At 34.6% G+C, this 21532-nt stretch overlaps 1 protein-coding gene across 1 annotated transcript in view; it reads left to right on the plus strand.

Annotated features, from left to right (window-relative positions):
* LOC107563246 (A disintegrin and metalloproteinase with thrombospondin motifs 17-like) overlaps positions 1–21532 on the plus strand; it is a 122277-nt gene that overhangs the window by 82998 nt on the left and 17747 nt on the right. Inside the window, exons 18-20 of the mRNA XM_016248067.1 lie at positions 3288–3368; positions 7036–7193; positions 16411–16570. Of these exons, the coding sequence (XP_016103553.1) occupies positions 3288–3368; positions 7036–7193; positions 16411–16570 (399 nt within the window). The remainder of the gene's footprint in view (positions 1–3287; positions 3369–7035; positions 7194–16410; positions 16571–21532) is intronic.

The following is a 21532-nucleotide window of genomic DNA, read 5'->3' on the forward strand; positions in this document are numbered from 1 at the left end:
GTTTTTGTAAGAAAAATATCCATATTCAAACCGTAATAATCACTTTAATCTAGCTTGCGCTCACTGTTGTACACTGAAGTAGTTCCGGGGGCGGGCGGATGACGTATGAGTTCAGCTTTGCACATGAGCCGCTCAGAAGTGATGAACGCGTAAGCGCAGCGAAGAGATCAAAACAAAACAACGGTCACTAATTAGAAGTACAAAACGAGGATTTGTAAAGAAGAATGTCGGAGGATTTCGATATAAGCCAAGAGGAGACTGGTTTTCCTTTGCTAAAGTAAGGAAACTTTGCTTCCTTTGCTCCTGTAAACAAACGTTGGTTTTCACGAGACTCACTGGCGCATGCGCAACGCTGACCTCATACGTCATGCTCCCGGAGCTGCTTCTGTGTACAACTGTTGGCGCAAGCTAGATTAAAGTGATTATTAAGTTTTGAATATGGATATTTTTCTTACAAAAACACATTGATTAGCTACAGGAGGCCTTTGTTCACCCCCCGGAGCCGTGAGAGACACTTTTTTTTTTTTAATGGATGGGCGCTTTTTATTTCACTTCTTTTGGACTGAAGCACTGCAACACCCGCTGAGTGGCATTAAACAGCTTGAAAGATCAAAGACAATTTTTAATATAACTCTGACTGGATTCGTCTGAAAGTCATATACACCTAGGATGACTTGAGGGTGTGTAATTTATGCCCTAATTTTAATTTTTGGGTGAACTAACCCTTTAAGCCCTCTTTGGATTCTCCTGGAAGAGTTATATCGAGTTCAAGTCTCTCTCAAGGCCTCAGTTTGGTAAAATCAACTAAAATTAAGCATCTGTTGGGTTTATATGCTACTGTTAAAAAAATATGAGGATCAGAAAGTGTTTTTTTATAATGAAAGAAGTATCTTAAAAAACAGTAATTGTTATTACAATTTAAAATTACTCTTTTCTATTTTAATGTATATTAAAATGTAATTTATTTATGGGCGCTTTTTATTTCACTTCTTTTGGACTGAAGCACTGCAACACCCGCTGAGTGGCATTAAACAGCTTGAAAGATCAAAGACAATTTTTAATATAACTCTGACTGGATTCGTCTGAAAGTCATATACACCTAGGATGACTTGAGGGTGTGTAATTTATGCCCTAATTTTAATTTTTGGGTGAACTAACCCTTTAAGCCCTCTTTGGATTCTCCTGGAAGAGTTATATCGAGTTCAAGTCTCTCTCAAGGCCTCAGTTTGGTAAAATCAACTAAAATTAAGCATCTGTTGGGTTTATATGCTACTGTTAAAAAAATATGGGGATCAGAAAGTGTTTTTTTATAATGAAAGAAGTATCTTAAAAAACAGTAATTGTTATTACAATTTAAAATTACTCTTTTCTATTTTAATGTATATTAAAATGTAATTTATTTATGTAATGCAAAGCTGAATTTTCAGCATCATTACTCCAGTCTTCAGTGTCTAATATGTTGATTTGCTGCTTAAGAAACATTTATTATTATTTTTCAATCTTGAAAACAGTTGTGCTGCTTCATATTTTTGTGGAAACTGTAATACATTTTTTCTTTGATGAATAGAAATGTTAAAATAACTTTTTTTCTGTGTGAAATATAAATATTTTAGTAACATTATAAATGTCTTTACTGTCACTTTTGATTAATTTAATGTGTCCTTGCTGAATAGAAGTATTAATTTATTTCAAAAAAGACTAAACAAATCTGACCCCAGCTTTTTGAAAGGTAGCATTTGCTCAGCCAGAAACACAGAAACATCACCCTATTATTCGTTCGTCTTATAATGTGCAAAATTGAAGCAAAATTGATTCTGTGACTGTCAGATACTTGCTGAACACTGACCCTATGTCTTTACTGAGGCACTGAAGGAATATTTCACCCAGAAATTAAAATACTGTAATCGCTTCTCACCCTGTTGTTGTTTCAGATTTGTATGATTTCATTTTCTCCTGTAAAACTGAAAAATAGATCTGTTGTCTTCTGTTGCCAACAAAAGTGGAACATGATTTATACTTTAAAGCTCCTAAAATGACAGAACTGCCATAAAAGTAGCTCATATGAGTTTTCTGTTCATGTAGTATTGCAATTTTGCGTTGTAGTATTAATCACCATCCACTTTCTTTGTAAGAACAGAAGCTCAGACATTCAGTAAAGCATCACCATCATTTTGTATTTCACAAAAGACCAAAAATTGCACATCATTTTCATCTCTGGGTGAGCTATTCCTTTACAAAAGGTAGACATTACTGATACAATAAAGTTTCCTGACAAAGTTCAGTCCATCTTCCAGGAGAGGCCAATAACAGCTTGGACAGAAAAGCTTTCCTACATCTATACCCTCAACTTTCATTATTTGAGATGAATTACTCTCCATAACAAAACCAAACAGAAACCAAATCCCGAAGTCCAGTGGTTATTACAGGTCCTCCAGATGTGGTGGCATGTGAACGAGTGTGGGTTTGTGATCTGGGCTCGGTGTGTTTTATGCGATCGGGTGGCCGTCGTGAGGTTTTGGGTGTTTAACAGGGGTTTGTGGTGCTGTGTGGAGTGATAACCTCATGTTTGCGATCACGCCAGGACAAACACGGTGAGTATAAAGCGTCTTTGGTGCAAAGTGTGGGGCAGTAAAGGACACCAGCCTGTCATCCGAAGCGCAGGTCAGATCATTTCAGTTGAGGATCACACTAATCTCGTCCTTCGTATGAGAAAACATGTTTCACAAAGCCGCTAGAGTCTGAGGTCTCCTCTTTAAATGAGCTGAACCGATTGCAATTACTGGCATACACGGAGCCATCAGCGTTCCTTGCACTCAGTGCAGTGATGTATCTGAGCATCCGTTTCTGAATGTGGCTGTTGTGTGTGTATAAACAGTACAGCAGATTGGTTTTATCATTACTGCCCAGACACTTTGTGTCACAATGGTGTTTGAAATGGGAGTTGTGTGTGTAAGTCGGAGGAAAATGCCTTGCTTCTGATCAGAGTCGACCACCAAAGAATTTGACACACTTATATATATATATATATATATATATATATATATATGTGTGTATGTATGTTATATATATATTGTTAATGATCTACTCTGACTAGCCAGGAATACACACTGTTTGTAGTGACAGACACATGTGCTTTATCCACACACACGAATGCGTACATGTTTACAGAAATGCACACCTGCACCTGTGTCTGCCCACCTGTGCACCAGTATGAAATCTCGCTGGTCTCTTTTCATTTTCCACCCTTCTTTCTCTCCTTTCTCCTCTTATTTCTCTCCTTCCCAAAGGTTACATCGAGGCAGCTGTCATTCCGGTGGGAGCTCGGCGAATCAAAGTTGTGGAAGACAAACCGTCCCATAGCTTTCTGGGTAATTACTCAACCTGTTGCTATAACAACCATCTTCCAAATGGCCACACAATGTCTCTGAGTGAGACTGGAGCAGCTCTGTAATGGCTGTAGATAGGAATCACGCCAGGTGTCTTCTCTAATGCTGCGCTATGACAAATGACGCTTCTCTGCTGACAAGCTGCTTGTCAAATTAGGATGAAACTCACACTAAGGACATATGACACACATTTGCTTTATACAGCTCAATACTAATTTTGTAATTTTTTTTTTTTTTGGTCAAATAAATATTCACTTTTGTGAGTGAATGTCACAGAAACATGTCTGATCATTTTTCACCCCAAAATCAGAAAACAGGAAATATATCATACATTATGATACATTTAATAAATAAATGAAGCCATATTTATCAAACGTTATAAATATAAATTATTTATTTAAATTCTTGCATTATTTCAGGACAATTAAGTATATCTATCCCCCAAATTGAAAGTACTAAATAATAATAATAATAATTATTATTATGTAAAATAATGCAAAATAATGTTAATTGCTAACAAGCTTAGTTTTCTTTAAACAAAATTGTATTTTACTTTAATGACATTTAAGCACATTTATCCCCCGAATTTTTATTCATATGTCCATATATGTTTTTTTTTTTGCAATTCTCATTGTTGTAAAAATAAATTGTTTTAATAAAATACTTTTTATAGCATTAATTAAAATGCATAAATTCTAAATACTTTATAATAATATATTGAATAATAATAATAATATAAAGGAAATTAATGTAAATTCATGTATAATAATAATAATGCACATTAAAAAAAAGTTACTTAAACATTGTGTAGGAAATGTGCTTAAATGTCATGAAATTGATGTAATAACTAAAAATTATAAGGATACATTTTTTAACACAAAATTTGTAACTTCTAATTTCATTCTTTTTATTTTGGGGTGAAATATGCCAGACATGGTCTTGACTTCCATGAGATTCTCTCTTGTATTTAGCGAATCCCACTTGAGAGAATATTATAAATAATGAGAAACTTATTTAAGACTTCATTTGTTCGGCTGCCCCACAATTGATGAGCATATTCATTGTAATTTAATTTGTTTTAATGAGTCAGAGGTTTTTGAAAAGGCGCCTTCAACTTTCAGAATGAATGCGTCTCGCTGTCCAACTTCACAGACATAATGCTGACAGATCATAATAACACTTCGCTCTACATATTCTTAAATAAACATCCCTTCTCCCAAAGGTCAGTATCACATGACTGCCTGGGTTGAAGTTATTAAAGTGTCAGATATTATAGAATGAGCTATATAAGATTGTGAAGTTTACAGGCTTTCTAATGAATGCATTTTATTCTATAATGCCTTTCATTTAACACTGAACTTGCAGGATGCAATCTGTGCTTCATATGCAGGGCGATGTAAACATATGTTTAGCTTGGGCCTGCTTTGCCATCTTTTGTAAGAGAACAGAAGAATATTTTTTAATTCCAGCCAAAACGCTTTAATTGACATGAAAGTGCACCCCTCCCATTGAGCTCAGCGCAGATGCTCTCCAAAACAAACCGCTTCATGTTTTCATTGCAGCAGACTGTGGGCAATCACATCTTCAGCCTCCACTGCTCAGAAACCATCATGGAGTCGTATATATGTGTGTATAAAAATAGGATGACTGTGAGCTAATGATGGATGAATGATATGCAATAGCTCATTCAACACAAGAAGTTCAAATACTTAATGGTAAGAATGTGTTGAAGTTTCATTTTAAAAGGAAAAGATTGCACTGAATTCTGGACTGTGTGAAGGCAGAGAGATATTAATAAAAAAAATCCCACCATTAGCAGTCATAAGGTGTACAATCAAATTGATGCTAAAAATCTTTTTGCAACAAACAAATAAATATATAAATAAATAAAAAAAGAAAATTGTTTTACAAGAAAATTAAATGCATTACTTGATTATTTGCAAAATTTACAGGAGGTTTCGATCTGTTTACTATTTTTTATGAAAAACTGAAAATATATTTTAAACAAAAAATGAATATTAAATTAATTTCAACCAAATTTAAAGTTAAGAAGCTTAAGTTCAGCTGAATATTTTATTGTGCATCCTGTATTAAAATCAAATTGAAATGTAATGTATGTGACTCTGTACCAGGGTTATTATAGTATAAGTATATAACAAAGTATTGAGATGAAATTTTGTTATTGACCAAATACTTGTTTTCCACCATAATTTGCAAATAAATTCTTTAAAAATCCTACAATGTGATTTTCTGGATTTTTTTTTCTCCTTTTTTCTCTCATAGTTGAGGTATACCTATGATGAAAATTACAGGCCTCTCTCATCTTTTTAAGTGGGAGAACTTGCACAATTGGTGGCTGACTAAATACTTTTTTGCCCCACTGTATATGTATATGTATCATTAACTTATTTATTTCAGCTAGATGGCAAGGAAACATTTCTCATTTTCCTTTAGTTTATCTTGATGTACTAAAATAAAAGAAACTGAAACAAAAATAATTAAATGAACTGATTAACACTATAAAAACAGACTAATAAAAATGACAAAAACACACAACATTACTAAAAATTAAAATGGAAGCAGAAAATATAAAAATAAAAACTAATTCAAGAAATAAATAGGAAATATAATAGGGTCTCAATGATACTAATGAATGTTTTTCAATTGAATTTGCAATATAAGCTTCATAAAGTATGCATGAATATGACACTATACACAATATGATTTGCATGCATTTTACGAAAATCTCCTTTTGAAGTTAGCTACTGAATCAGGTCTGCTAGATCAAAATCAAGGAAGTTTGCATTGGAATAATCTCAAATAAATTTGTTATATTTGATAACTGAATCATAAAGTTTTGCTGTAATGATGCTTGTACACTGTAAAAAAAAAAATATTTTACCGTAAAAATTTATGGTAAAAAACCGGCAGCTGTGGTTGCCGGAATTTTACCATAAAAAATACGGTAGCAACGTTTTAGGTTTTACTGTTTTAACTTAAATTTACAGTTAAATACCGTATTTTCATTAACTGATATAATGTTAATATACCAACCTATTGAAGTACTGAAATCTGTTTTGCACCTTTGTAATACACTGATAACCACCCAATGCAGGTGGTGATGAGAAAGTCACATGATGAACCAAAGCCCATCACAAGCAGCTTTTATATAATAACATACATAGAAGGTGCACAGTGTCATTCACACAGACACTAAACACCATCACTGTAACACACATGAAACTGATATAATGCAATTAACATTAATTTAACAACATTAGGTGTAACACACAACCCTAATAAACAAAACTGATAAGAAAAAACTAAGAAGAAACATAGTTATTTCAACAAAAAAACATAAAATTTGAAATGTAACGTAGGGAATTCTGGGAATGTCAATTTACGGTTATTCACTGTAAATTATACGGTCTTTTTCACTTCCAAAAATGGTATACTACCGTAAAATTAATGTCCAATACATGTAATGTCCAATACAGTTTTTCACCGTATATAGTAGGGGAATTTACCGTTAACCATTTAAAAGGTTTTTACTGTAGCATTTTTACAGTCTTTTACCATTAAATTCACTGTCATTTTTTACAGTGTATAATATGAATTAGATAAATGTGTTCTTGTTTGACTGGTGCAGCTCTGAAGGACTCCAGCAAGCGATCCATAAACAATGACTGGAAAATCGAGCTGCCAGGGGAGTTTGAGCTTGCTGGCACCACGGTCCGCTACGTGAGGAGAGGACTGTGGGAAAAAATGTCTGCCAAGGGACCCACTAAGACTCCACTCCACCTCATGGTAAGTTCTTTATGTACTAACATGCACCTTTTTCTTTCTTAGATCTTTACTGTCTTTCACACATTTCTTATTGAACTGTGCTTTTACACTTAATTCAGTGTAAAAAGCCATCTGCTGCAAATTTTATTTCCGTAATCAGATAATCAATGGGAAATACTGTAGGACAGGACATGGTTTTATCAGGGAAATTATTGAATCATGAACACTCAATGAAAATTCTGTTCATGTTTATTTGTATAGCACTTTTCGTGATACAAATCGTTGCAAAGCAGCTTCACAGAAAATTAAAGTTTCTACAATATACAGTATTTAGTAGTAGCTTATCAGTAGTGACTGTGTAAAGCCGTTTCACACTGAGCGAGATGCGAAAAAGCGAGGCGAATCGCAGACGAATGTTGCTTTCACACCGAGCGCGAAACGATTGATCACCTTCTGCTAATTCACACCTGCACGCTAGGTGGCGCCGACCAACAGTGCATTTTTCCTCAGATATGTGTCTCGTATATGGATTTAACATCATCCGCTGCTCAATATACAGCATTAAAATAAGATAAATAAAGATTGGTTCTATGCCAGAAACACAAACTATCTATAATGCTTACAAGAAAACATCTTAAAGGGGTCATCGGATGCGAAATGCACTTTTACATGTTGTTTGAACATAAATGTGTGTTGGCAGTGTGTGTACACAACCACCCTATAATGATAAAATCCACCCAGTGTTTTTTTTTTTAATCCACTAAAATCATAAACCCTTTCTCGAATCAAGCCGTTCTCAGCTTCTTGTCTGTGTGACGTCCAAGCGGCAACCTTCCGGTCTCTTGTGAAACCAACACGGAAGTGACTAAAACTGCAATTCATCGACTGGCCGCTAGAGGCTGGCTCCAAAAGGGAGTCAGACCCATAGACTCCCCATGTTAAAATGCCCAACTTTACAGCAGAAAAAAATGTTTACAGCCTGGTACAAAAAGTGTCACACAGACCCAGGCCCCTCCCACGATTGTTGATTGACAGTACACTCTTAAAAATAAAGGTGCTTCAGAAGGTTCTTCACAGCGATGCCATAGAAGAACCATTTTTGGTTCCACAAAGAACCATTCAGTCAAAGGTTCTTTAAAGAACCATCTCTTTCTTACCTTTTTGTTATCTGACGATCCTTTTTTCACCACAAAGAACCTGTTGTGAAACAGAAAGGTTCTTCAGATGTTAAAGGTTCTTTATGGAACCATTTAGACAAAAAGGTTCTTCTATGGCATCGTGAAGCACCTTTATTTTTAAGAGTGTAGCGTTGTAGTAGCAGTAGCTGAGTGAGCTGTCATTAGTCCGCCATTGTTTTGACGCCGGAGCAGATGTAGACAAGAATGACTCCTAAGCGATTGAGGTGTTCTGTTGTTGGATGTAATAATGAACATAGCAGTCGTCATTTACTCCCGACATCTGAGCCGCTGAAGACGCAGTGGATTACGTTTGTTTTTGAAGGGAATGCGCCCCCGATCTTCTCATTCGAGAATTTTTTGGGTCATTATAAGCTCTGTGTGGAAAGCTGCATGATGCTTCTTTGGAAAAAAAATAACAGCATATGGGTTTGGAACAACATGAGAGTGAGTAAATAATTTCATTTTTGGGCAAATTGTCACTTTAAGTAAGTAAATGGCGATTTTGATTTCATGCTGACTGTAACTGTCATGTTCTCCTGGTTACTAGTTGATTTAGAGTATAATTATGGCATATTTTGTCTTCATCATGAACAACTTCAGGACTAACAAAACATGCTATTTTATATTCGGAAAACATGGCAGTCTGCTAATCCAAAGCAAACACATAAACTGAATGGAAAACAGATCATGCAAAATGTTTTGAAAGCAGTAACGCAGCTGTTTTGGGACGGAGCCGCTGCTGAACCTGATGTCTTCACCTTCATGCATGTCTAGTGCTGCTTTTCCACCCGTGTGTCGACACGGACATCGACTGCAATGATTTCATCATGATGTCATGTGGCGTTAGGGCCCGTTCACAACGCAAAAATAGCTCGATGCTGCACGTCTCGAAACACACGTCAACAAAAGTTGAAGTACGCCTACAGTTTCTACTGATTTCTCCAAGCCAAGATCCATGCTTTCAAAACAATCAATGCAATACAATTGTTTGGCTTTTAATTTACTAAAACTGTTCACTGCATAATTACTTTTGCTTTCTTATGAGCTAACACTTTATACACTTTAAAAGGAACTTTAAAGGGAAGTCGTGGCCTAATGGTTAGAGAGTCGGACTCATAACCCAAAGGTTGTGGGTTCGAGTCTCGTACCGGCAGGGATTGTAGGTGGGGGGAGTGAATGTACAGCACTCTCTCCCACCTTCAATACCATGACTGAGGTGCCCTTGAGCAAGGCACCGAACCCCCAACTGCTCCCCGGGCGCCGCAGCATAAATGGCTGCCCACTGCTCCGGGTGTGTGTTCACGGTTTGTGTGTGTTCCCTGCTGTGTGTGTGCACTTTGGATGGGTAAATGCAGAGCACTAATTCTGAGTATGGGTCACCATACTTGGCCACATGTCACTTCACTTTATTTACACTGCAAAATAAAATGCAGTCTATCTCAGTATTTTTGTTGTTTTACAAATATCTAAACTTTCTTAAATCAAGATATGCTACTTTACTTGAGAAGCAAAATGACATTAATGACAAGATATTAAGTCTTGTTTTCTGAAAAATTTATTAAAATGAAGTGAGTGGATGTTTAATTTGTATTACATTAATCCTTTCATGTCTAATTTAGTGTGTTCCTTGCCATTTCTTTGTAATTATTTGTGAAATTTGCTTTAAAGTAAATCTTACTTTTTTTTCAGTGCAATTGTTTTGACTGTTTCACTTTAATTCATTTGTATTTATTTCACTTTTAGTAATTTTAGTAGTTATTTAATTTCAGGCAACATTTCTAATGTTCTTTTTTATTTAAGTTTTAGTTTTACAGTTCTGGAGTCAGAAAGATCTTGTTTTCCCTTTGAATGTATTTTTATTTGATTTATTTTATTATTTCACTTTATTTAATTTTTTTATTTTTTCAGAAAAATTGATTTAATATCTTAAGTCTTTTTGCTGCTCATGTAAATGTATCTTGATTTAAGAATGGTTCGATATTTGTACTGGAAAACAAGACAAAAATACAGAGGATGAAGATCATTTTTTTGCAGTTTAGCTCATTTTTTTGCAGTTTGGCTATTGGCATTTTCGCCAAAATGAATGAATATAATCTCATCTGAACAATAACCATTTTGTACACATTTACATTCACATTTGTGCATTTAGCAGATGCTTTTTTTCTCAACTTGCGTTGTATTCAGGGTATGCATTTTATCAGTTCATGCATTCTTGGGAATAAACCCCATGCTGTTGGTGCCATGCTGTTCTCTCTTAACTTTAACTTGTTTCGATGGCCACCTCTCTTGCTCTCTCCTCCTACATCCCCTTTTATATCTCTTCCTACTTCCTACATTTTCCTCCTGTTTCCTCTCCTCCTCCTCCATCCACTCCACTTCTTCCTCTTGCTCTTCTGCTCTTTCTCCAGGGTCCTCATTATTTCTTTGCTCTGAGTCACAGGTTGCCCCTTCCATAAATAGACAAGTCAAGATAGTTGTGCAAACAGTTTAGTATACATTTCCTGCGGTGTGCTTCTAAACTGAAGGTGTCGATATGATGGACCATTTGACTGTGCGGCTTTACTTCAGTCGTCTGTTGATGTTTTGAGCCTTACATTTTACTATTATTTATACTATTATAGTATTTTTTGAATATATTTTGAATTAGCTTTTTTGTATTTTCAGCTTTCATTTTAATTTTAGTTCGTTTTTAGTAATTGTGTGTTTATTACAGTGTAAAAGTGATTATTAGTGATTAAAAAAGATTATTGGAGAGCATTTTACAAGAAAATACTTTTGTTTTGTTATTTTTCTGGAAAATGTCACGTTTAATCCAATGTGTTCCTTGCCATTTCTTTGTAATTGTTTGTGGGTTTGTGTGTGTTCACTGCTGTGTGTGTGCACTTTGGATGGGTAAATGCAGAGCACTAATTCTGAGTATGGGTCACCATACTTGGCCACATGTCACTTCACTTTATTTACACTGCAAAATAAAATGCAGTCTATCTCAGTATTTTTGTTGTTTTACAAATATCTAAACTTTCTTAAATCAAGATATGCTACTTTACTTGAGAAGCAAAATGACATTAATGACAAGATATTAAGTCTTGTTTTCTGAAAAATTTATTAAAATGAAGTGAGTGGATGTTTAATTTGTATTACATTAATCCTTTCATGTCTAATTTAGTGTGTTCCTTGCCATTTCTTTGTAATTATTTGTGAAATTTGCTTTAAAGTAAATCTTACTTTTTTTTTCAGTGCAATTGTTTTGACTGTTTCACTTTAATTCATTTGTATTTATTTCACTTTTAGTAATTTTAGTAGTTATTTAATTTCAGGCAACATTTCTAATGTTCTTTTTTATTTAAGTTTTAGTTTTACAGTTCTGGAGTCAGAAAGATCTTGTTTTCCCTTTGAATGTATTTTTATTTGATTTATTTTATTATTTCACTTTATTTAATTTTTTTATTTTTTCAGAAAAATTGATTTAATATCTTAAGTCTTTTTGCTGCTCATGTAAATGTATCTTGATTTAAGAATGGTTCGATATTTGTACTGGAAAACAAGACAAAAATACAGAGGATGAAGATCATTTTTTTGCAGTTTAGCTCATTTTTTTGCAGTTTGGCTATTGGCATTTTCGCCAAAATGAATGAATATAATCTCATCTGAACAATAACCATTTTGTACACATTTACATTCACATTTGTGCATTTAGCAGATGCTTTTTTTCTCAACTTGCGTTGTATTCAGGGTATGCATTTTATCAGTTCATGCATTCTTGGGAATAAACCCCATGCTGTTGGTGCCATGCTGTTCTCTCTTAACTTTAACTTGTTTCGATGGCCACCTCTCTTGCTCTCTCCTCCTACATCCCCTTTTATATCTCTTCCTACTTCCTACATTTTCCTCCCGTTTCCTCTCCTCCTCCTCCATCCACTCCACTTCTTCCTCTTGCTCTTCTGCTCTTTCTCCAGGGTCCTCATTATTTCTTTGCTCTGAGTCACAGGTTGCCCCTTCCATAAATAGACAAGTCAAGATAGTTGTGCAAACAGTTTAGTATACATTTCCTGCGGTGTGCTTCTAAACTGAAGGTGTCGATATGATGGACCATTTGACTGTGCGGCTTTACTTCAGTCGTCTGTTGATGTTTTGAGCCTTACATTTTACTATTATTTATACTATTATAGTATTTTTTGAATATATTTTGAATTAGCTTTTTTGTATTTTCAGCTTTCATTTTAATTTTAGTTCGTTTTTAGTAATTGTGTGTTTATTACAGTGTAAAAGTGATTATTAGTGATTAAAAAAGATTATTGGAGAGCATTTTACAAGAAAATACTTTTGTTTTGTTATTTTTCTGGAAAATGTCACGTTTAATCCAATGTGTTCCTTGCCATTTCTTTGTAATTGTTTGTGAAATGTACTAGCAATTTCTTTTAGTACTTTTTTTTTTTTGCTTTAATTTATTTTTTTTGCTAATTTTGCTTTAATTTATTTGTATTTATTTAACTTTTAGTAATTTTAGTACTTAACTTTTCATTTCTAATTTTAATTTTTTTCTTTCTTTTTTTCTGTCTAATTTTTATATTTTATTTCATTTTTCAGCTTTATTTTAATTAAAGAAAATGTTTCAGTTTTAGTTAACTAAAACACTGGAATGGAGAAATGTCCCAAGTAAAAAAATATAAATGTATGTCACATAAAGTATAGTTCAAATTTGTTAACATATTTACTGACATATCACTCGAGACTTACTGATGAAAATTTTAATTAAACTTTATTTGGAGTACTGCTTGCACATTTTTTAATATTAAGCCTAAAATGTTTTTTAATGTCACTACCGATGAGGATTGCATGATCTTTAAATAATATCGTTTTTTAAATGCAAGGTATTTAAAGTGTACCTGAAGTATACTTGCAGTAGTTCCACTTTAGCACAATCAAATATACAGTACTTCAGTGTATCTTTAGTTGCACTTCAGCGCTACTTCTTCACAATTAAAGTGCATTAAGTACAAAATTAGTTGTTCCAATTTAGCAGACTTTAAGTATACCAGTTTAGTATACCAAAAAAAGTACAATCGCAGGGTATTAATATGTAATATTTGTAATAAACTTAGCATGAAATAAACGTATTTCAAATCAATTTTAGTATATTTATATTTCACTATAGGGGTGTGTAGTAAAAAAAATGAGCAGTTAATTAAGTTAAGCAATAACCAAAGACATCCATCTAATGCATAATCTGATAAGATTAAATATTTAGAAAATAATGCAGAAACGCAATTTACTGCTCACTATGGAAAGAAAGCCAGTTCTCTAATCCTCTAATCCAGGCGCGTTGTTTCAGTTAATATCTCCTCAAAGCTCTTTATGATGAAGAGAATAGACCTGTAATCTCCACTCCCCCGCAGTCACCGAAAGTTTAAAGCAAAAAGGTTTGTTTAGTCCAGAGAGCCAGAGGGTGTCTTGAGAGAGATCTCTAATGAATGTAATTAAGCAGTGAAGCGGGCTTTAGATGAAGCTTTCCTCTCAGATGTCCTCTGGCACAGAGATGCTCCACTTCAAACAGTCAGAGTGTTCTCAGACCCATTTAGAATATTTAAGATACATTTCTAATATGTCTCTGGTCGTCTTTAGGCCAGAAATTGAGTGTTTTTCTGACCTTGAATAACTAAATAGATGCAAAATACTCCAAATTAGGTGAGAAAAATAGCCAGATAAACCATATGGGCATTTGGGCATGTGCCAATCTTGCCCTGAGTGTGAATATTCACTTGTGATGTTTCAGTGGCATGTGGTGCATACGTAATTGAAGGAATAGTTCACCTAAAAATGAAAATCTGCTGAAAATGTACTCACCCTCAGGACATCCAAGATGTAGAAGGGTTTGTTTGTTTGTTCATCAGAACAGATTTGGAGAAATGTAGCATTACATCACTTGCTCACCAATGGATCCTCTGCAGTGAATGGGTGCCGTCAGAATGAGAGTCCAAACAGCTGATAAAAACATCACAATCCACACCACTCCAGTCCATCAATTAACATCTTTGTGAGGCAAAAAGCTGCGTGTTTGTAATAACTTTAACCTGTTGCTTCTGACTAAAATGCGAGTCTTTTATTTATAATATTGCCTTCTCCAGTGAAAAAAGTTGTCTCATCTGAATCAGGAGAGAAATATGCACAGATCAAGCACCTATTACGAAAATGGTCCGAAACAGTTCTAAAACAATATGTGGGTGGATTTTGATGTGAGAGAAAACAGGAGATTCACTTTTTCATTGGAGGAAGCGTTATTATGGATTATGGACTAAAAACTTAGTTTTATTTATTTATTATTATTTGTTTTTTTGCATAAAGAAAAAAGCCCTTTTTGACCATTCTTAGGGCCATTGAGTGTTTTTTGTACATTATTTTCATAACAATGCAAGTAATGTATATTTTCTCAGTCTTATTGCTTAAATGTGAAATACAATTTTAAATTATTTATTATTTAAATAATGCTCTGTACAACATGGGAGTAGTTTTTACAGTGAATTTGTTATATGCTGATTTAAATGACAAAAGATTATACTAATACAGTTTTATTTGAAGACATTCTAATAGGAACCATCATTAAAAAAAACTCAAAATGTCAGCACACATTGCTATTAGAACTTGGTAGAAAATGTGTTTAATTATAATTAAATAATGTCTCAATGCAAAAAAGTTAATGGCCCTAAAATAGTCTTAATTTTTGATAATTTTACTAGTGATTTTAGAGTGAAAAGTAAGTCGGACATGTTTTCATGAGATTCACTCACTGTATATTTTGTTCATCTGCTGTTGGTGGGCTTGTTGAGTATTTTGAATGTGTGGTTGTGTTCTCTTGTGTATAGTTTCATTCATGTCATTAGCCACTGGCTGACAGTAAGACGGCTCTTGAGGCTCTTTGAGGGGTCTGAGGGGCTGTTAACCTCCACCGTCTGTGAGGAATGGCTCTCACGAGATGGATCTTGTGATAAAGGGTGTGCTGGAGGCTGGAGTCTCATCCTGTCCCTGGAAATGATTATGGGAATGAATGGAAGTGATCCGTTTTTCCTCATGGTGTTTTGGTAGCCTCTTGAAATCAGACCTTGTGCCTGTTCACAGGCCTCTGGAGATACACTGTATGGCCAAACATATGTAGACACCTCCTAATGCTTGTAATTAACAGCAATCGGTGTTCCTCAAGGTGTGTAGTGGGGTTCAGCTCTGAGCTTTGTTCAGGCCAGTGAAGTTCTCTGCCAGACTCATAATATGTCCATTTAGCTTTGAGCACAGGAAAAATTCTGAAATAAAATCAAAATTAAATCTAAAATGAACTTTTTAGTATAATATTATTCATTAGACCACATTATTTTAAGGGGAAAAAATTGTTTTTGTAACTTTGGAAATGTAATCACTTGCATCTGAAGCAACTTTTTGGGGGCTGACTTTCAAAATCAAAATTTTAGGGACATGAAGACTTTTTAATGTCTTAAAGGAATACTTCACCCAAAAATGGTGAACTATTGGTTCACTAAAAATGGTGGACTTTTTAATGACTTTCTAATGTCTTTTAATGACAGTCTCTTCTGCTCACTAATGCTGCTTATTTAATCATAAATACAGTGAAATTTTAAAATAGTATTACAAATTAAAATAACTGTTTTCTATATGATTATGATTATATTAAAATGTAATTTATTCCTATGATGCAAAGCTGAATTTCTGCATCATTACACTAGTCTTCAGTGTCACATGATGCTTCAGAAATCATTCTAAGATGCTGATTTGCTGCTCAAGAAACATTTCTGATTATCAATGTAGAAAACACTTGTGCCGATTCATATTTTTGTGAAAACTGTGATACATTTTTTGATACAGGATTTTTTTTTATTAATAGAAAGTTGAAAAGAACAACATTTTGTAACATTATAAATGTCTTCACTGCCACTTTGGCCACTTTGCTGAATTAAAGAATTATCTTGGGCAAAATACAGAACACGTAAGCTAATAAACGGAGGCTAGTGTTCCTGAATGCTCTTCATATCACGTTTATCCAATTTTCCTCTCAGGTTCTGCTGTTCCACGATCAGACGTATGGGATCCATTATGAGTACACGGTTGCCCTGAACCAGTCGCAGGAGAACGTCAGCGGTCCGGTGAAGGAACCAGAGCACATGTACCTGTGGACTCACAGCAGCTGGGAGGACTGCAGTGTGCACTGCGGAGGAGGTCAGTGCCGGTCATCACCCACAATGCCTTTGGGGTTTATTTTCTTAATACTAACTGCCATTACACTCACATGTACATTCTTAAAACATAAGGCATCAATGGTTCCCTGAAGAATCTTTCCATTCTGCAAAATGAGTAGTTTTGTACAGCTAAAAATAGCTGGAAGCGAATGAGACCGGAAGCCACACCCATAAAATTAACAAATGGCCACGACCATTTTTACAGGAAGAACAAGGTGGATAGAGTGCAAAACGGAAGTAAAAACTCCATTCATTTTCTCCATAGGGAAAGTGATCTTTAACAATAACTTGACAACAGAACTGTTGCGAGCTCCGAGGTTGATAATCATTTGTATATCCCTTTGTTGCAGCTATCGCTTTGTTAATTCAGCTAATTTTTAAAAATGATCTTTTTCAATAGCGGAATTGTTAGTAAAAAAAAAAAAAAAAACTACATTAACCATGATGCTGTACAGAAAATTCCACCAATCAGACAACAGAAGCACCAAATGAGCTCTTTAGCTCCCCCCACTCATATACTCATGTATTTATGCATATTTAACAATAAAATGTAAATATATTGTTTCTATAGATACAAGAAACAACTTTAAATGAAAAGTTTTACATTTTGCCATAGTTTTTTATTTATTTATTAAATTTGCAATACTTCATGAGATTGTAGTTCTTTCCCACACCAAAGTTATTAGGAACACAGTCTTCTACATTTTCTCCAATTTTTAATCAACATTTGGTATGTGATTCTCCATGTAGCTGGTTGGTTTGGTTAATGGCTTATAGCGATTTAAAAAAAATCTTTATGGGCAAAATGAATGGGAAAAATACTTCTGAAACCAGTGCTGCTGCAAAAGTGGATGGGCACTAATGCACTCTGTAGTGGAAAAAAGTTGATTTAGATTATTAAAATGTTCTTCACACTAAGAAAATGGTTCTTTTTTAGAACTGATCACTGAAATGTTCTTTGTGGAACCAAACACCGTTCTTCCATTGCATCGCTGCAAAAACTCCCTTTCGGAAACTTTATTTTTAAGAGTATATCAGAAGCTGATCAGGAAAGTTTCCAGTTCTCCTAAAGGTTTCATTAAATTCCCTTTCAGTCTTAACAGTTGAAGCTGTTAACGTGCGTCAGCTGTCCAGCTGTGTTTCTGTGACTGTTATGGTCAGCACAGCTGTGTGATTATATCTAGCAGGTTAAAGCCCCAAAAATAATAATTACTGCTACGAAAAGAGAATCTCTGACAAATGATATCAGCATTAACTGACTCGCAAAGGAATTAAACTTTCAAAATTAAATGCTGTCAGATAAAGTCGTCACATGTAGTGGAGGCATTATTCATTTGAGACCGAGATAATCATAAAATAACCCAAAAAGCGACATTGAGGCCTGTCCCATTTTCTAAGCCCGTCTGAGCATGACAGTTTTGCTGGTTATATTCACGAATCTGATAGCAGATGAACATTTATCTGCAACAGACCGGCATGCAGTCTTTCCACAAATAGCTCCCGTTTTAATGCTGATCTGCTTGTTTCTTTTTTGTGCTTATTGCTTCCTGATGGTGTGTCATTGTCTGCTAGAAGTGTTGCGTCAGCATGTGTATTTGCGCACAATAACACGAGTTAAATCTGTTTTTTAAAGCAATTGTTAAGTGCTTTTGCTTAAATAATGTGATACATTGGGTTTTTAAAAGGGCATTTCGTTCTCTGTGTCGAATAGAACAGCTTTATGTTTTCGACATGAGCTGCAAATCATGTTCTGACCTGAAAAAGCCGACGAGAGATTTGCAGTGTCTGTTTTTGGAAACTTCTAGACACATCTATGAAATAGCGGTTGTTTTGTGGTCAGCGTCGTTCCTTCGAGTCAGTTATGAACTGAAGAATATAATGATGTGTTTAATGACGCCAGCACATGTGTCATACGTTAATACAGCTGGGGTTGATGAAGCAGGGTCTGTCTCTAATACTCACCTCGAGCGCTCGCCTATAGAAACATAGACTGAGAGAATATTATTTGAGAAGGGATTAATAAGTGCATTCATTTGTTCAGTCGTGTTGTGTGCATTTGGGTAGTTTACAAATAGACATGGACCTAGAAACACACAGCGTCTCCCTGACATGGCTGCTTCAACACTAACTGCGGTTACTGAAACCACGCCTTCTTTCTTTGCGTGCACATTTTGGGCGGCATTATGCTAATATTTCCACATGGTGAGGTAGATATGTGGGGGCGTGTTAGAACGAGCCGTTTTAGGGGGGCGTGGCAGAGTCTTAACTTTGATCTTATCTATGCACAATCAGCTTGTAACACTCCAAAGAGAAAGAAAAACTTGAAATCGCAACCATTTGAGCATCAAGATTTAAAATGAAAGTTTATGGTTTTTTATTATTATAACAGGTCACAATTTTGTCAGATTGTTATTTTTATTCACCTATTTTGCCTTTACTAGAACAATTAAACAATTCTGTGATGTAAGAAATGAGTTGTTTAATATACAGATATTTTAAAATATAAAAATTTACAAATATGAATTAATATGCATGCACAATAATTGTAATATAACCCATAAAATGTTATTTAAAACTATTTAAAACACTAATACATTGAGAGGCCTGCATTCAAATATCTCTTTCCATTGAGTCAGTAAGATTAAATTTTTTAAAGAAATGAAAAGTTTCATTTAAGCAAGGATGCATTAAACTGATCAAAAGGTTACAAAATGTTTTTTATTCCAAATAAATGCTGTTCTTTCAAACTTTCTATTCATCAAAAAATCCTGAAAAAAATGTATCATGGTTTCCATAAAAGTATGAAGCAGTACAACTGTTTTCAGAATTGATAATAATCAGAAATGTTTCTTGAGCAGCAAATCAGCATATTAGTATGATTTCTGAAGGACCATGTGACACTGAAGACTGGAGTAATGATGCTGAAAATTCAGCTTTGCATCACGTGAATAAATTAAAACTATTTTAACTTTAATAATATTGCTCAATATTACTGTTTTACTGTATTTTTGATCAAATAAATGCAGCCTTGGTGAGCTTTAGAAACTAAAACCTGTTCAAAAACAAACAATCTTATACCAGACCGCCAGTATTTGAACAGTAGTTTATGTAAAGGACTGTCACACTGCAGATCTGAATAAGTGAATGTGGAAGTAGATTTACATAAACATAACAAGTTCAATGCCTAGTAAGAGGTTAAACTCTTTTCATAACTTATAACTATATTTGCTGTCGAGGTCCTGATTAGCAAAGTCTTGAAGGATCCCGAGAGATTGCTCATTTGCAAAGGGATTTTGTGAGTCGCTCCCCAGCACTTGCTACAGTAATTGGTGACCAAACAGTGTATACGTATATTTCTAGGCAATAACTAAATGAATAGCCAGTGATTTTTTTAAATGAGAAAACACTATTTCAACTGTATTTCTACCCACATTTAGGCGGAAAATCTAAACTCTAAATTCAGCAATGCGTGTGAAAGATTTCATGTGAGAGTGTTCAGTGAGCATTTCTTTCAGATAGGAGACGATAAGGATACTCTGCTGTTCTGGGGTAAGAGTGTGTTGCCCTGGAAACCATGGTTAAGGGGCTGTATATAGTAGTGAGATCATATGTGTCACACTCATTCAAACTAATGAGCCCCTTTCTGATTTTTGGAGGGAAAGTGGATTTTAAATGCAACTTCCGAAAAAATAACAGCTGATAAGTAAGTTGCTTAAATTTACATACAGAAATGTTTTGTCAAAACACTCCTCAGCAACACGCAAACATAAAACTTGAGTGTATGTTCTAAGTCAATGGTGCAATAAATGCATAGCACACATATATTATGTAAAATTAGTTCCTTTTTATTACATTTAACCATTTTATCAATATTTTTCAGTATTTAATGAAATATACATCACCATTCAAAAGTTTGGGTTGGTATGATTTTTCTTTTCTTCACAAGTCTCTTATGCTCACCAAGGATGCATTTATTATTTCTTTTAATAAAAAATACAGTAAAAATAGAAATATTGTGAAATATTATTACAACAGTTTTCTATTTCAATATATTTTAAAATGTAATTTATTGCTGTGATGCAAAGCTGAATTTGCAGCATCATTACTCCAGTCTTCAGTGTCACATGATCCTTCAGAAATCATTCTAATATGCTGATTTGCTGCTCAAGAAACATTTCTGATTATTATTATCAATGTTGAAAACAGTTGTGCTGCTTCATGTTTTTGTGCTTTCTGTGACCGTTTTTTCAGGATTCTTTGAATAGCATTTTTTGAAATAGAATCTTTTGTAACATTATCTTCACTGTCACTTTTGATAAATTTCAAAGGTATTCATTTGTTAAAAAAAATCTTACTGAACCAAAGATGTACCACAGTGATTCATTTTGTTGAATTTAGCTTATTGCATTCCTTTGTCCATAAATTATACTGTACATGACATGTGATGCTGCTTTACAGCAAAAAAAAAAAAGATATCTAAAAGGCAGCATGATTTTAGAACAAGCTTTGGATCTGGGACACAAATATGATGCCTAAAATGCTGACTAAGTAGGCAGCGCACTATGTTTTGGAGCAGAGCTTCTGGCTCTGTGTCTCTGAGGCTGCCCTTCACCGCTCGCTGCTCGCAGGAATTCATTTCTGTCTCTGACTGCTTGCGGTTTTTCTTGGCAAACGTAGAACAGCACAAAATTAATGACATAGCTAATCCTACAGTTTGGCGTGCCGCCACCTTCTGAAGCTACAACAACATTAAGAACTGAAGAAATTAAAGGTCCCGGGCAAATTCAGCACCTGTTATGTGGGTCACTGCTTCTCCCCGCTGCTAATTTGGTCATGCCCACTAAAGGACCCCCGACACTATAGATGACCACTAGAAATAACCGTATTGTTATCCCTAATTAGAAATGTTTTTTTCTGCAATTAACTGAAATGGGACATGGCT

This window comes from Sinocyclocheilus grahami, unplaced genomic scaffold (genome assembly GCF_001515645.1).
Source record: "Sinocyclocheilus grahami isolate Dianchi unplaced genomic scaffold, SAMN03320097.WGS_v1.1 scaffold24.1, whole genome shotgun sequence".
NCBI classification, from domain to species: Eukaryota; Metazoa; Chordata; class Actinopteri; order Cypriniformes; family Cyprinidae; genus Sinocyclocheilus; species Sinocyclocheilus grahami.